Below are 17,145 nucleotides of genomic sequence, written 5' to 3'. Positions count from 1 at the left end.
TCTTTTTTTTCCCCTTGAATATTACTCTATGCTGAGACTTCTCTACTACACTATGACACAGTCCGGATCCTGTGCCTTGTTTGGAAGACAGATGACAACGCTATTTACCTGGTAGCCCTTTGACCTTATGAAGAAAAGTGGCTTGGCTTTGGCACAAACCCCAGCAGGTGCACAGAGCGCAGTTCTCTGCTGTGGGGCATGGGGCATGGGGACCTTCGGGGGCAGAGCCCAGGAGAACGGACACAGCCGTATGGCCGTGGAGCTCCTCGGAGTCTCTCACGGATTGCCTTCAACTGCTAGGTCTGTTCGTTTCTTCCTAATCATTTTCAGGACTGGAAACCAGAAGTGAATCTGAAGAGACAAAAAAGATGGATGAACGAGCATTAGAGTCATTTCAAGTGCCTCTGACATAAACGTTTCATCGTGCGACAGCTGGCGTCAGGAAAAATGCAGAAAAACACTTCAGAATGAGCAGAAACTGATCCTTGTGGGTTATCTTAGTCTTTCATGGCTTATGAGCTATTTTCCAACTCTGTAAGTTGTCGGGAGCTGAGAACAACAGTGCAAATGATTCTCGTCCATGGACGTGAAAATGACTTTCTCCCCGTGGAGTGCAATTAATCAATCCTCCCACCCACCTTGGGGAAGAAGCCAGTTTTGTGTCTAGTAAGCTCATTCATTTTGGTGCTCCTGATGGCTTACATACATGTGCTTTGAATTGTTCTTTGAGTTGGTCAGAATTTCTTTCTGTTCTCTCATTAATTAATTAGTTAAACGAAATCTTTGACCAGCATTCATTTTATCTGTAGGAAGTCATGAGGTTACCATATTCATAATATGCATGAGTGTCATATACATAAAATCATCATCATCCCCTATATACACCAAACATATATTTTAATGCTGGAGAATGAACACATTCTTGGCAGTTTACTAGTTCCCTCTGTTATGCTGTTATGTTATCCCTGGCGTGATAAATAACTTGAATTGAGATTTGTCCATTAATAATCACCGCAGAGGGTCTTCCCACCAGTCTCTCTACCTCATGACTGCATGTGCCCACTTAAAATCAGTGTTTTGAAAAATAGCTTGTAGAATCACCTGGACATCATCAAGAAGCTAAGAGCCTTAGACACGCACATCTGGTAACTTCCCCCCTCCCCCACCCCGCAATGTCCCATCTGTTACTGGGAATGTGAGCCCTAATGTGAAGCAGAAGAGGGCTTTGAAAACCCACTTGCCCTTCAAACTCAAAATCTCCTTCACGACAGGTGAAGATGCCCCCATCTTGGCCTTGCCTTAGTGAAGTAGGGACGCTGTTGACTGCTTCCTCCTCCCCCTGCCTGCTTTGATCTTTTCTTCAGTAGCTTCCCATGCAGATAACGGATGCGGGCGGCCTGCACGCTGGGGTAGAAGGAGGCCAACACCAGGATTTTGAGTTGCGTCAAGATGGAAGACAGCAAGCCCAGTACCACTAGAATCACAAGAATGATGCTGAGAGGAATCCAGGTCTTAGACAGAAGGAGCTTTGGTTCAGGGATGCAGGTGGTTTCGAACAGAGACATATGAAAGGAACAATCATAGATGATGTCTTGAGTTCCTTGCTCCTAGAAGGAAAGAAGAAAATCCTTAAGATTCATGCCATGGGGATGGTGGGGGTAGTCCCTGGGTAGTTTAGCGGGTTAAGCCTCTGCCTTTGGCTCAGGTCATGATCTCAGGGTCCTGGGACTGACCCCTGCATCAGGCTCTCTGCTCTGCAGGGAGCCTGCTTCCCCCTCTCTCTCTCTGCCTGCCTCTCTGCCTACTTGTGATCTCCGTCTGTCAGATAAATAAATAAAATCTTAAAAAAAAAAAAAGATTCATGCCATGGTTGCCCTTAGTCCTGGTCTTTCTCAATCCTGCCTTGCGATGGACAGTGTTTATCTTACAACGTGAGGGAGCTCTGGCTGGACAGCCATGGTAGCTCCCCCCGAGGGCTAGGATCAGAGTAAAGAGAAGGGCTGAGCCTTATTTGAAACTATCACAGGCTTTTTCCAAACTGGGTTTGTGGAAATGGAGATTTCCTTGAGAGAAGGGTATCAGATGAGTTTGTGTACTCTGTCCTTTCTTTGCAGAGTCAGGACGCCCCTGAGACTACTGAAGTCTCTGGGAAGAAGACAAAGAAACCCATTTAACATCAGCCAGTGGTTCTCCTGACAAATTTGACCATGTAACCCGGTTTTACAGAACACCTGTTTCTACCCTGTAGGACATGTGGGACTGAGAAAGATGGTTTTAGCTCTCCTGGAGGAGATTTTTGGAATACAGACCAGTCGTATCCTCCATCTTGACCAATACCTTGACGGCAGACCACAACGTCACAAAGATGTAGAAGCATTAAATTATGTTCTAAATCAACCTTCTAGACTTTGGGGGGTGGAGAATTATTCTTAGTGTAAGCGTACTAAAAACAGCATTTCCTGAAAGTGGCTTTAAATCTTATCTGGAGAGGTCTCAAACAGGATATTTTCTCATTTTTCCTGGATGTTCAGGTAGAATGTATTCCTTTCTGCTTGAAGGCAAGAGTGCAAACCAGTTGCCCTCAGCAGACCAACACAGAGGGCAAAGATGACATTGAACCACGCAGCCAAACCACCAGCAAGAGAAGTGTGTGCTGATTCAGGACTTTGTTTCTCCTGACCTGAGAAAGTCATTTCATCTCTCGGTGGATTTGTTTTCTAATTTGGTAAAACAGGAATTAATGGACCAGATCCTGCCCATGAATAAACGACTCCCAGTGTAAATGAAGCACCTTGGGATGGAGCATTAACCTTACAGACAGGAGTGCTTAGTAAGTTATTATCACCGCTGCACCCTAGAGCCCTGGGGCCAGGGAGAAGGAAATGACTTCTCCAAAAGAACGCAACCACACCAAGAGAACGGAGTGCATTCTGATCTAGCCCAGTTCCTGTGAAGAGTCTGGACACTTCAAATCTGGAAACTTCCAGAAAAAATAAAAATTTTAAAAAGGGAAAAAAGATGTGGGACCTCTCTACAAACATCAGGTAGCTTCTGTAATTTCCCCAGCGCTGTGCCTAAGCGATGAAAAGCATTGGTGCTGCCTCTCCTTTTCTCTTATTAAAAAGACAGTTCACCTACAATTAAATAGAGAGATTTCAGTCCCCAGAGCGAAGGCCTACACTCTTTTTAATACTATTGAAGAAACGAGCACATCGACTGAGTCAGTGATGAGAAATCCTGCAATAAGAAAGCAGCGGGTGTCCGGTCTGGGAAGGAGTTACTTAGTCTAGGAGTCCAACTGGGGATTGCGCAATTGGGAGTCAGGGCTTCATAACGATTGAGTCAACGTTTTCGTATGGGGTTGGCGGAGGGTAATGTGGAAGAGAAATGAATTCTCTCAAAATGCTGAGCAATATACTCAATGGTACCCTGATGTTTTAAAATGTGTTTACCTCTCTTAAGTAAACAATTTGCCCAGACAGTGCTGAGTATGGACCAAGGACCTGCTCTGGTATCAGACTGTCCTGAGAAGTCGATGCAGACAAATTCTGTGCACAAGTAGGGGCTTGATAAGTAACAGCACTGGCTATTTTCTCTTTCCATGTCCACCCATCCAGCTAGCTCACTTTGGGTCATTTCCCTTCTTTCTTCTTTACTGAAAATATTTATCTAAAATCTTATGAGGGTGGGAAAGGAATCCTGGCAAAACCTTGAGGGGATGGTTCTTTCCCCTGCTGGACGTCTCCTTTGCGATCCTGCCACAACGGAGGGACCAGGAGCCTCCAAGGGCATCCTGGGATAAGGGCAGCCCCATGGCGGGTCCCAGGAGGTGGCTGCTGAAGGCAGTCCTCTAGGCACGGCAGGAGAGAGTCTGAGAGGAGCCCCCACGGCACGCAGTCTCTTAGGCACGTCTGCCCCAGCGCCCACTGCCCCGCTGCTGTCGCTGTGTGAGATCGCGTGGCGGCCTCCCCCACCAGGATGGGAGTCCGCCAGGGTAGCAGCGGAAAGCTTAGACATCTTTGCATCCCCGCTCCCCGGTGATGCGCAAAAATATATTTGTCAGGACATTGTCATTGGAAAGCTTCTGGGCGTTTTTTTTGAAAGGCAGAACTTGCTTTTCTCTCCTTCTGTCTAAAATGGTGAGAATTCACAAAGCAGGCATGGGTATTGTCTGTGGGAGAAATAAATGTGAGAGAAAGAAACAGGGAAGAGAGGAGAGGAAGAACCCAGCAAGGAAGAAAGACAAAGGAGAATGCATTGGGGGAGGGGTGGGAAGAGGCCCTTTAACCTGCCAGCCCCTCCCTCCCACATCAAGCATGTCCGGAAATCTAGTTTGGATTTCACTTGAAACCCCGATCCCCTATGCCCCCTGCTCCAGATATCTGCGAGCAACAGGGATCTGGGAATTCACTGAATTCTTTAGGGGCAGTAGAGTGCTGGGGGTCATCAACTCTGAGAAACAGCCCAGAACTAGACCAAGGAAGGCTTGCAGACACGTTTTCTGCCATTTCCTTCTAAGAGTTCCCCTACCGTAGCTGACAAAAGCAAGCAAGGGAAAATCAGACATGTGGAGACAGCTGTCGGGGTTTTCACCATCCCAGGCTAGCGCACTCCGCCCCAGCACGCGCAACACTCCCATACCCACTCACACACCATGCACACACCCAGGCACGCGCATGCACACATCCCACCTAGCTCAGCTTCACAGCCTCTGCGTTTAAAAGAAATCAAGGCAATATCCGACGATATCCACATCCTCTGAAATGCCCACATAATCACACACTTCCCCAGGGAAAAGAGAAAATTGGGATGCGTGAAAACCGTGGTCTTCTTGGCTGGGGACACAGCTGCTAAGAGGAGCGAGAACAAAGGAGAGAAAGGCAGATTCCCTGAGATTCAGGGGGCACCGGTTTAGGGAAACACTGTCTTCACCCATCAAGATTATCATCCATCCATCCAGTGACCTCCGGCTCCATTCTTTTGGGCGGAGTTTAGAACAGTGGTTCTCAATCTTGGCCATACAGCCCAATTACTCCGAGAGTTTTTAAAAATCCCCCACCCCAGCCTCAACCGGATCCACTGAAATCTGATTTTGGGGGTGTTCATCTGCTTGCTCAGATCCACAGTAACGACACCATGCAGCCACAGGAGATATCCACGGATTTAGAAAGCCCCTGCTTTTGGGTGTCTGAGCCAAAGTGTCTCAAAGTTATGGACCACCTACTTTGAAGTCATATGCAGTGCTTATTAAAGTTATTCTCTTTTTGAAAACAGATTCTCTGTAAGTTAAAGCCTGAGACTCTGCATCCATCCCAGGAAATACTTAAAACATACTTAAGGTTGAGAACCACTGACCTAAAAAAAAAAAACCAAGGTAGTTGTTTTCATTGTTCTAGAGGCTATTACCGCCTTCTAGCACCAGCGGTAACATTTGGTTACCTAGGAGCCCTTTTTTTTCAGTGACCATCCTCTGTGACACATCCTTAAATGCTATGTGCACGCTTTGGGAGGCCTCTTGTGTTGTAGAAGGGCTCAAGACTCAAAGAAGGGAAGCTCTCATTCACAAAAGGTGCTCAAAGTCTACTTGCACAGGTCCGACAGAGAGAGGAAGAAGGACCCTTGGTTCATGCCAGGTACTCTCGCTTGAGAACCAACTTCATGTTCCATATCAGAAACACTGATTCCTACATTTCAGGGTTTGCTGACTATAGAAAGCAAAAAATGCACCCCCCCCCCATGATATAAGATCCTAAGGCCCTAAATCTATAAATGTTACTTTATTTGGAAAAAAGGGACTTGGCAGAAGTGACCAAGTCAAGGATCTTGAGCTGGAGAATTTACCCTGATTAGCCTAGTGAGCTCTAATGCAATCACACGCATCTTTTAAGAGAGAAGCAGAGATTTTATATACACGGAGGAGGAGATGAAGCAAAGACAGAAATGAAGGTGGAGAGCTGAGCCACCAGCCATGGAAAGCGACAAACCACCAGAAGTTGAGAGCAGCCTCTCGTGGATTCTCCCCCAGAGTCACAAGTGAGTGTGGCGTTGCCAACACTTGATTTCAGCCCAGTGATACTGATTTTGGACTTCTTACTCCCAGAACTATAAGAGAATCCATTTTTGTTGTTTCGAACCACCCATTTTGTGTCCGTTTGTTACAGCGGCCCCGGGAAACTAACACAGTGACCTGACCTGAGATGCTCAGACTGATATCATACTGGAACAGTATGACGTTGAATCAATTTCACCAACAATTATTGGGCGTCAGTAACGCCAACATGCCAGGCACTGTGCCGTCATGGGGATCCAAAGGTGAGGAAGACACTGCCCTGCTCTGGGAAGGTCACAGTCCTTCTTAAGACACCCCAGCAAATGGCCAGAACACGCCGCCAGCCTGTCCCTACCTCTCTGTGCTGTTTCAAGTGAACTTCAAGCCCAGGCAAGCTTCGGAAACGGTCGCTCACTGAGAGAATGAGCCGATACAGCAGATAATCGATGGCTGCGAACAGCACCCAGATGTAGAGGTGGATGAGTATGGGGAGGAAAAACAGCCCCAGGTTTCTCCTTTCTTTCGGAGACAACCAGAAAGACGGGATGGTGACGTATTTCTTCCTTTCCTCCTTATTCAGCGGGAGGACGCCGGGCCTCTGTAGACGCCTCTCTCTTTCATCAAAATGAACAAATTGTTTGGTGATGAAGATGTTTTCAAACTTCCAACCACTGGGGTCCAAAAATCGCTTCATGAAGAGGCCAGTGCCAAAAAGCACCAGGAGCAGCCCCGTAAGGGCAAGCAGCTGCCGACCCAGCAAGGACAATGCCCCTGTCGCCGTCACCATCTTGTACAAGACGCCCAGGGCTTGGCCTTTGGTGTCGTTTAACTGTGCCTCCAGGGCTTGAGTGGGACTGAAGAGAGAGACCGCTAGAGTCTGGTTCCAAGAAATAAGGTCATCAAATAGATTCAGGTGAGTGGCAAGGCCATACATCCACCGAATTGCTTCGATGTATCTTTGCAAAAGTGGAAAATGTATGGAAAAGCTCTTTGCTCTTAGGTTGCAAGTCATACCATCCAGGAGACCTTTGAAGTTGTGAAAAATATTTTCCACGTGTCCAAAGATTACTATCCCCGTGCCGGCGGCCATCAAGGCGCTCTTGCCTTCCCGCAGGCCACAAGAGAGGAAGAAGAGAAGAATGAAACATCGCGCGTGCTTGGAGCAGCAGAGCAGAGCGCCGGTGATCACCCAGGAGGTGCTGAAGACCGTGAGTGAGGACAGAAGCCAGGAGGAGGCCACAGAGAGAAGCCCCACTGAAATGAAAGCCACAAAACAGCAGACTCCGCAGTGTTGGATAAAGGCCATCCAGCCAGGGCTTCTGGGAGACACATACATCCCCCAAAGACTTAGGAAGACGGCAGCGCCTGAGTTCCAGACACCCATGCTGCCTGCGTCCCTGGAAATAAAAAAGAACACCAGGGTTAGACGTTGCTTTTGAATGTTTCCTGTCACTGTGTAAAGCACATGGTGGTAGACTGGAGGCCAACGGTGGTCATAACTCTTTACCTGTCTGTGTCTCTGCACCCCTTCCAATGGGACTTTACGGCTTCTCCCATCAAGAGGCAAGAGAAAGAGACTAATCCATCAAGAGGTGGGTCTAGTTCTCCAACCCTTGACTTCAGAATGGCTTTGTGAGATCTTTGGCACATAGAATGGGGCAGAAGTGGCAGAGAGCCAATCCTGAGTCTGTGATTCACCCTTGCTTCTCTCTCGGAACCCTCCTCCTAACTTCTTATCATATCCCCATGTGTTAGTCTCCCACTGCTACTGTAGCAAACAGCCACAGGCCTAGAGGCTGATAGAAACACCTACTGATTCTCTTATAGTTCTGGAGATCAGGTTTAAAATGGGTCCAGAGAGCTATGTTCCTTCTGGAGGTTCTAGGGGAGAATCCATTTCGTCACTTTTTGCAGCTTCTGGAAGCTCATGGACTCTTCCTCCATCTCAAAGCCAGCAATGCTGCATGTTTTTCTTTCTCTTGGACCTCTGCTTCCATGCTTATCTCTTCTAGGACTCTGATCCTTCTGCCTCCCTTTATAAGGACTGCTGTGATCATATTGGGCTCACCCCGATAATCCAGGAGCATCTCCCCATCTCAACCTTCTTAATTTAATCCCGAATGTAGAGCCTCTATCATTGTGCGGACTAACATAGTCATGGGTTTTGGGCGTCAGGACATAGGCATCTTGGGGTGGAGATGGGGGGGGGTACATTATTCAGCCTATCATACCAGGTTGGGCTGCTGGAGGACAAAGACTACAGGGTCGGTCAGTTCCATCAACCAAGAGCCAGCCGAGTGCCAGACAGCTGAAGGAGGCCCTCCTGACCAACTTCTAAGCCATTGAATTCCATGAGCTTTATTAAGCCGTGATTGTTAACTGATACAAGCAGCAATACTGTATCACAGATCTTCATAATTCCAGCAAAACCTCAGCTGATGGACAGGCTGAAATTTCCATGCATGGAGTTCCATAAGATCACTTTTTGATAGTCATCTCTTTTCTTGTGCTCTAATTTTGCAGACCAGAAAGCATGCCGAGGGCATCCAAATTTAAACGTGGCCCAGGACTGGGGCCAGTGTGTCTCTGCTGTGTGACGCTGGCTCACCCACGCCCTTCCCACCCACTCCTACCCTCTGAGGGAAGTTCTGCCCCAAGGATCTCGCAAGGAAAATTAGAATATTTTGTCACTGAGTTAATCATCATTTCTCTTTTCCCAGATGTGGCATCATCCAAACATAGGTGCTATGGGGCTGCTGCCACCCAGACGGCCACACATATTTAGTTCTGTGATGCCCTCAGAGTCTTGGGTTCATTGGGAACCACATAAAATCAATTTGGGACGTTTCTCTCCTGATTAGCAGGAAAACATCTAATGAGCATTATAACATATTCATAGGATTTTAATAAAGACATGAATCGGATTTTAAACACGGTCACATACACCCTTCCTCATATCAGATTTCCATCAGGAGCTGGATTTCTGGAGTAGCCGGACACGGTTTGAGTCCGTGGATTACACCCAGGGTGGCAGACCTCTCCGGGCATTGGCTCGTAGGCAGGCACTGAGCAGCTCGAGGTGGAGAAGCAAGTCTTTCTGTGTTCGGGATGAACGAGGTGAATGAAGGGCAAAAAGGAGACGCGGAAACAGGCAAGTGAGGAACAAACCTGTGGAAGTTTCTCCTGCAATAACACAGAGGGTTTGCAGTTCCTGTCTCGTGAAGGGAGATGCTCCGTACAGAAAAGAGATCTGGAGAGCAAGTAACTGTTGAGGAAGGGTCATTAATGACCATGTGAGACCGGCCTTATCAGCGATTCAGAATTCAGCCTAAGAGGATGTTCTCACTCTATCCAGAGGGGAACTGGAGTAACCACTAGAACGGGCACCAGCAGAAGGACCTAATTCTTTTCTCCTGCACGCTTGCCTCCTTTTGGCATCTGGGATTGGTTTAGAGGTTGGCAGTGCTCCTGTGCAGTGACCCCATTCTGCTCCACTCTGATCCCTGGAAATCTCCGAAGGGTTTTCTGTGCTCCTGAGCTTTCCCCAGCACTGCCGCCCTGAGTCGAGCTGTCCCGCAGCTGGGACAGGGGGACAGCGGCCATCAGCGGAGTGGGTGGGCCATGGTCAGGATACCTTGCATCAGAGTGGGTCCCAAGTGCTGCCTCCCTTCTTGGGCGTGGCCCTCTTTGCTTTTTTGGTCACAGCTTTGGATTTGACCCCAAACCATTATTAGACTAGACGATCCACTAAAAGGGACTCTCTGCCTCTTCTGCTCACTTTCCGGAAAGCATCTCCCTCCATCCGAAGGACCCTTTGCCTTTCACACAGAAACTGAGGCTTCAGGGGCTCGCTGAGATCTGTCAGCAGTCCTACAGACAGTTGGTGGTGCAGTGGACCTCAGATCTGGTCTCCCTGCCTCCTGGGGCAGCCTCCTGGGGCAGAATCTGGCACCACGGCCCAGATTCCCTGACTCCGGGGTATGTGACCAGAACTCAGCTCGGTGGTCTCTGCTGGAAACATGTTACACTTTCTGCCAGTGACCGCTTAAGAGCTGACCTGTAGATCACAAAGTCATTGCTATCTGATCATTTTCCCCCGCTCTCACCCCGCATCAGGATAGTTGGCCCTAGAAAGCTGTGTCTCAGATCAGCAGATTTTTCTTTAAAGTAAATCAGAAATCCCAGCTGTTTTTTCCCCACTAATATCCTTTATGAGGCACCATTTTGCTTGCTTCCTAAAAAATTAATAATATGTATTTTGGATTCATATTTCCCTTCTCTTGCCTTCATTCTTGCACAGGGTGTTCTTAATACAGATACTTCTCTGAAAGTAAGAAACAGATTTATGGGCACATTAAAACTGCAACATTGGACAATAAAAACTAATATCAATTAAATAAGATATATTACTGCAATTTTGTCCTGTAAGAGGCACATGTTTTCTTAATGAGCAACAGATCTAATATTATCCTCCTTGTTATTATACTGAAAACAGCACGTCACCAAAAGACACCAAAACTTTCTGCAAGGAGAGCACTGAATGCATTCTCTATTTCATTTATTTATTTTCTTTTTTCCCAGAGGTAGAGTTCAGTGAGTCATCAGTTGCAAATAACACCCAGTGCTCGTTACATCATGTGCCCTACTTAAAGCCCATCACCCAATTATCCCTTCCTCCCACCCACCTCCCCACCAGCAGCCCTCAGTTTGTTTCCTATAGTTAAGAGTCTCGTATGGCTTTTCTCCCTCTCTGATCTCCTCTTAGTTTATGTTTCCTTCCCTTCCCCTCTGTTCATCTGTTTTGTTTCTTAATTTCCACATATGAGTGAAATCACATGATAATTGTCTTTCTCTGACTTACTTTGCTCAGCGTAATACCCTCTGGTCCATCTGCAAATTTGTAAATGGCAAAAATTTCGTTCTTTTTGATGGCTGCATAATATTCCATTTTACTATGTGCCACCTCTTCTTTATCCATTCGTCTACCGATGGACATCTGGGCCCTTTCCATAGTTTGGCTGTTGTGGACATTGCTGCTATAAACACTGGGGTGCACGTGCCCCTTCAGATCACTACATTTGTATCGTTGTGGTAAATACCAGTAGTGCAATTGCTGGGACATAGGGTAGCTCTATTTTCAACCTTTTGAGGTACCTCCATACCATTTTCCAGAGTGTACATTCCGGTTGTACATTCTCTGTTTTACAGTTCAAGCCACAGACCTGGGTTTGGGCCACGTGCCCAGAAGCTTGTTTAGTCTGCCCTTACTGTCACTGTTGAACGTGGCCTTGATTTCTTCTCCAATCTGTTTCTCATTTGCCCTACTTGAATGTAAGATCTGCCTGAGTTCCTTCCTGGTGAGGTTTGACCAGGGGAGCTTTAGCGAGCCCATTAGGAAGACCCGGCCAGAACATGCTGCCCATTTCTAATATTTTTGTTTTTATTTTTGTTTTTGTTTTTGTTTTTGCCACCACAAAAAAAATGAGAATGTTCCTTCTCTGGAAGTCTTCAGGAAAGGACTGAATGCCCCAGGATGATGGGAGGCATAGTGATGAGAGCTGGATTTGCTGCCTTCCCAGCCCTGATGTTCCCGGGTCTCCTTCAGAGGGCTGCTGAGTTCCTTCCTCTTCTCCCGCAGGGGTGCGGGTGTCCTGCTGAACTTCCATCACAAGACCTCAATTCTTTCCTTTGAGGTAATTCAATGAATCAGAATTTGGACAAGCCGGTAGCTTCTTTCTTTCCCCAAGACTTTGCAAAGCAGATACCCAGATTCCCGAATTTTATTTTTAGAGTCAAAACAAATCTTACAGATCAGAGCTTCTTAAACTTGAGCCTGTGATCACTGGGGAACCTTGTTAAAATGCAGATTTTGCTTCTAAGGGTGTAGAATGGCACCTGAGACTCTGCCTTTCTGACAAGTTCCCAGGTGGCCGATGGCGCTCAGAGGACGACCAGACACTGGGTAGCAAGCTCACAGGTTCAGCCCTGTCTTATAGCACTTCCTGTGATGATGGAAATGTTCTATATCCGTGCTGTCACGCTAGCCATATGTGGTGATCGAGCACTGGAAATAGAGCCAATGTGACGGAAGAGTTGAATTTTTAATGTTATTTAATTTTAATTAATTTCAATTTAAATAGTCACATGTGGCTGGTGTCGTTGAGTTGAGCAATGCAATTCGAGAGGACTGCCACCAGCCAGTGGTTTCCACAGCTTAGGAAACAAAAATCCAAACAGAGGACTCACGGAGGCTGTCCTGGCTTTAGAGACGGAACTGGGGGTGAGACCCCAGTTCCCTCCGTTTTACCTGTCACGTCAGCATCTCATCTCTGACTTTTCGTGAGCCCTGTTTTAAAATCCTCACCAGTGTTCCTGGATAATAGAGTTAAAATTTCCCACAGACCACATTTACCTTCAGGCAAACACATAATTAGAAAAGTGGACAAACCAGAGTCTATGCCTCCGAGACTAGCCAACTAATAGCAATGCTAGGTAATACCTAGTCATTTGTTAACCAAGCGCCTGGCCACTATTATCATCTGAAGTACATTATTTCTAATCTTCACACCTCTAGATATTACAGCTTTTCTTATATCTCTATATTTTAGATGAGGGAACTGAAGCTCAGAGAGGTCAAGTAATGTGCCCAAGGTCACACAGCTAAGAAGTGGAAAAGCCAGGATTCTAACCCTCATTCCAGTGGCCCTCAGGGTTCAGGATGGGCAGCTTTTTAGACCTTCTTAAAATGATCTTCAAAGAGCAGCTTCAAAATTTGCTTGGAATATGTGCTGCAATCTTGCACGCAAGCTGGAACGTGGCTTTAACGATGCGGGCATACGCTCTCCTTGCACTGCCTTCTGCGTGCAGGGTCTCGCACCTCCATTGCCAGCAGGTGCTCACGGAACCCTCCAGAAGTGACTGTGGAGCTCTTCTCCCTGGGCTGACCCCTGTGCACAGCTGTGGCCTGTTCCATGCTCTCCTTAGAGACCGTTCCAGCCAGCCTGAGGCTCAGACTTACTCTTCCCTTAAACCAGCCCATTTGGCGAAGGCCTCCCTGGTCTGAGGTCTGAGACCCAGGACCCCGCATTATCAACCGAAAAAGCCCTCTCTCCCAGGGTCAGTGCTGGTGCCCACACTCTGTTGCGCCAGAAAATCAGGGTGGGGTGGGGAGTACTTGGCATTTTAAACAATACAAGGGTCAGACAAGCACCGGAAAGGATGAAGGAAATCAGGAGGTACAGCTACTTCTCAGGGTTCAGGGTGCGGAGCAGCAGATGGTGGGTCTCGGGGCTGGAGAGCCCAGATCTCAGAGTTCTAGTGACAGCAGCTCTGTCCCAGCTGATGGTCTTCAAGGCTATATGGAGACCCAGTGTGGCCAAATTTTCTGATTTTTTTTTTTTTTCCCCAAAGAAGCCAGAAATCTAGATTTTGGGGAGGCGGCATCTCCTGACTTAAAAAACAAACTTGGCTCAAATGGTTTTTAAATACTCTGACTGGCTGGGTTTGGGCCACTGACGGTGCTTTTGCAAACCTTGGTCTTTGGGGAATCCTCATTCTTCCTTCTCTCCTCTGTCCCCTCCCTCCCTTATTCTTCCTCTTTTCCACTCATCAGAATTGCCTTTCCTTCCTTTTCTCCCCTGGGACATTTTAAAATCATCCTGTAGGCCAGTTTCCAGTCTCATGCATAAATGTTGTTCTCTGTGCCTTGGGAATATTTATTTTTGCCCAAAGCTCTTTAACTCTGTTCTCTTCTCTGTGCTCCTGGCTCGAGCCCCTCCCTCTCTCTCTCCATTCCTTCTTCTGGGAGCCAAAGAAAGGCAAACCCCATCCCTTTTCCCTGCAGTTCCTCTTTGTTTTGGATAACGTTTATTTTCGGACTCAATATCCTTGCCTCCCCAGGACAGCGTACCTGCTTCTTGCTTTTTTTTTTCTTTTAAAGATTTTATTGATTTATTTGACACACACAGAGAGAGAGATCACAAGTAGGCAGAGAGGCAGGCAGAGAGAGAGGAGGAAGCAGGCTCCCCACCGAGCAGAGAGCCCGATGCGGGACTCGATCCCAGGACCTCGGGATCATGACCTGAGCCGAAAGCAGAGGCCTAACCCACTGAGCCACCCAGCTGCCCCCCCCCCACTTCTTGCTTTTACCCACAGTAATATTCCAAGACTAATTACCACTTTCCTTCCTTTACCCCTAAACTATTGTTTGCACCACAGTCCGGGAAGGGGGGGTGGGGCACGACAGCTGGAGTGCGTAGCAGAGAATCACTGAGGAAGCCCCATCTCCCCTCCATGGGTTAAAGTAATTTGGGGGTGGCTGGATGGGAGGGAGCAAGGCGGGAATGGGGCTGGTGATAAGGAGCCTCTGGTCCTTAGCGAGAGCCACACAGCCTGCTTTCACACAGAGCTGAGCTGTTGCCATGGGAAACAGCGGCCACCGGGCTTTTCCATCAATCCTGCGGAGCACTAGCAGATACCTGCTCTGAGGGGCATAACAGTGGCCTTTGCTGTTTTTCCCGGGAGGGGGTTACATGTCAGAGGCAGCAGCGAAGTCCTCCAGTCCCCACCCCAGAGCCCTACTGGTCCACTGTGTGGGGGAGTCAGGGGGTTCAACGTTTCTGGGCACCATTCTTTGGGCACAGATCCCTTCTCAAAGTGTAACACATTCTTGCTTCACATATAAGGCCCAGGAAGCAGCCAGGACACATGCAGCCACGAAGTCATAACGAGAGCCTCCAAACAAATGGCCTCTCCCAGGAACTTTCTAGATTGGGGGATATTGGAGACTCACGTCCCCAGTGCCGCTCCGGGGCTGTCAGACAGAAACCTCAGTGCAAATGCGGGAGAAATCAAGGTGGACTTCCTTGTGGAGGGCCCTAGAGATCAGGATCTCGGGACTGTCTTATGACTCCCCTCTTTCCCTACTTGTAGAACACTCAACTGACATCCCAACATTTCCATTAAGTGAGATCAGCTTCTGCCCCGGCTTTCCATGAAGAAGCCAATGGCTTATGCTCCTCAGGCCCAGATGCGGTTTGTGGACACCCCGGGGGGGCTGGGGGGGGTGCCGTAAACCCAGAGAGCGGATCCCTCTATTCTTTCTGTGCTCCCCCAGCCAGCTCTGCTAACCGCCAGCGGGAACCTACCCACCCAGTCCCTCTCTCACCACCTGCAGGACTTGATGGGACTCTCTCATTTGAGAGGAAATTGGGACAGAGGTCAGAGGGGACTGAGAAAAGAGCACCCAGCAGGGAGATGGGAGACCTGTGGTCTAGCTGCTTCTACCCAGAAGGAGCGTGTGACCTTGGGTGGGTCACGTCACCTCTCAGAACTACGGCTCCCTTGGGCTAGATGAGTTCTAAAGTTCCTGCTTGCTCAGCGGTCTGAAATGAAAGGCACAGGAGAGCCGCAGATCAGGGCTCTACATGCCGGCATTTCCCGGCTCCGTACTTTTAAGAGGAACAAAGGAAGAAGAGGGTTTCTTGGCCTGCCCTTCCTTCCTTTTTCCTTCCTTCCTTCTTTTTTCTTTCCTCTTGCAAACTTCTAGTTTGCCTGGGAACACACTGTTCTCTCCGGAGGACAAAACAGCTTGAGCAGTCGCAGAGGCCTCCTTTTGAGGTGAAATGAATATCCTCATTTCTTTTCATCGTTCTTGCCTTGGGAAAGCCAGCAAATGCCTCCCCCCACCCTCTCGCGAAAGCAACCTCCACACACAAGAACGGAATGATTAATGAAAGCTACCAGGTAAACAGAAGAGCATCTCGGGAACAGTTCAGTCTGTCATTGTGCAGGGAGGGCAATGTCCGTGAAGCCGGGCAGCCTTCCACGGTGGGCCGGGCCCGCCAGCCCCGCACCTCCCCACCGCCCGGAGGCTCGGCCAACAGACACCGGTTCTTCAAAAGCTGGGAAATGGGCAAGTTAAGCCAAGCTGGTCTGTGAGAAGGAGAGTCATGCTCTGAGATGACGTTACTCAGATCCCTCGGACCAGCATCCGCCAAGACTTTTTTTTCTAGTGTTTCTGTACACAGATCAGCTGTCTGAGCTGAGAGTATCCTCAGGTCTCAACTGTTTATTCCAAGTGACTTTTTTTCCTCCATTAAAAAAAAAAGCCATTCCAAGAACAAAATATTTGAAAATTTACTTACAGGTTCCTCTCAGGTTCTTCTGTGAGTGCAAAAGTGCGCTTCCCGTGGACTCTGAGTTTTGATATACAACAGGAAAAAAGGAACTAGAAGTGACGAGATGGTCACATCGCCCTGAGTCAGCATCTTTATTTCCCCCACAAAGTGACTAAGTCATAATATTGACAAGGGGGATGATTGACACAAAGGAAATCCGTGTTTCTTTCCAGTATTTTCCTCAGAATGGATGTTCCAGAAATCAGTACCAGAAAACAACGAAATTTTCAATCACAGGAGAGGGAGTTAGGAAAATTGGAGGGTTTCTTCCCTCCCTCTTATTGTCCCTACCCCCCCCCCCCAGCAAGGGGACAGCGACAATCTTTACCATCCCCACTGCCATCCACAGTCCCAGAGGCATGAAGGGGCCATCTCTGCACTGATGACCCAAGACAGGTGTCCTTGTCTTTGTAACGTGTCTCAATCTTACCATCTTGGAAATTCAGCTTCCAAGTCAAGAGGATCAGCTTGTACGGTTTGAGGGAGTTAGGCGAGCCTCAAAACCCTCCTACAAAATTGTTCTTCTCCTTTCGATTTAGACCCATAATATAACTGGAGGAGATTTTATCTTAAAATTCGTGGATTCCTGCCAAAACGCAGAAGGGCTGATAAAAAGAAAAATCTAAAATAAACAAGTGGATAGATGAATCACTGCAAACTTAGGTAAAAAAGAAAAAGAAAACTCAGGTCAAACATCATGGCTCCCCTGGGGATAAAAATATATTATATGTTTATAAAAAATTAAAATTAAAAAAAAAAGCATCATGGCGAAGATAGCCAAATGTATGATGTCTGGGAGACACAGCTTTGAACAGCACGAACAACAGGTATCCAGCAAATGTTGTGAGCAAATTAATATTACCAAAAAAAAAAAAAAAAATCAGTGAGTATCAGTGGAGTAGCTTGGAGGGGAGTGGG

General features: G+C 47.7%; 1 protein-coding gene across 1 annotated transcript; it reads right to left on the bottom strand.

Annotated features, from left to right (window-relative positions):
• Nucleotides 1–266: 266 nt before the first annotated feature.
• On the bottom strand, nucleotides 267–16,235 carry DCSTAMP (dendrocyte expressed seven transmembrane protein). The gene is made up of 4 exons (XM_032316792.1): nucleotides 16,195–16,235; nucleotides 6,405–7,446; nucleotides 1,299–1,607; nucleotides 267–351 (listed from the first exon to the last, which is right to left on the bottom strand). Exons 2-4 carry the CDS (start codon nucleotides 7,431–7,433, stop codon nucleotides 277–279), a joined length of 1,413 nt encoding a protein of 470 aa, XP_032172683.1. The 5' UTR covers nucleotides 7,434–7,446; nucleotides 16,195–16,235; the 3' UTR covers nucleotides 267–276.
• Between the last annotated feature and the right edge of the window lie 910 nt (nucleotides 16,236–17,145).

This window comes from Mustela erminea, chromosome 16, assembly GCF_009829155.1.
Source record: "Mustela erminea isolate mMusErm1 chromosome 16, mMusErm1.Pri, whole genome shotgun sequence".
In the NCBI taxonomy this organism is placed as follows: Eukaryota; Metazoa; Chordata; class Mammalia; order Carnivora; family Mustelidae; genus Mustela; species Mustela erminea.
Note: the sequence above shows the minus strand (reverse complement) of the source record. Positions and strands in the feature narration are given on the sequence as shown.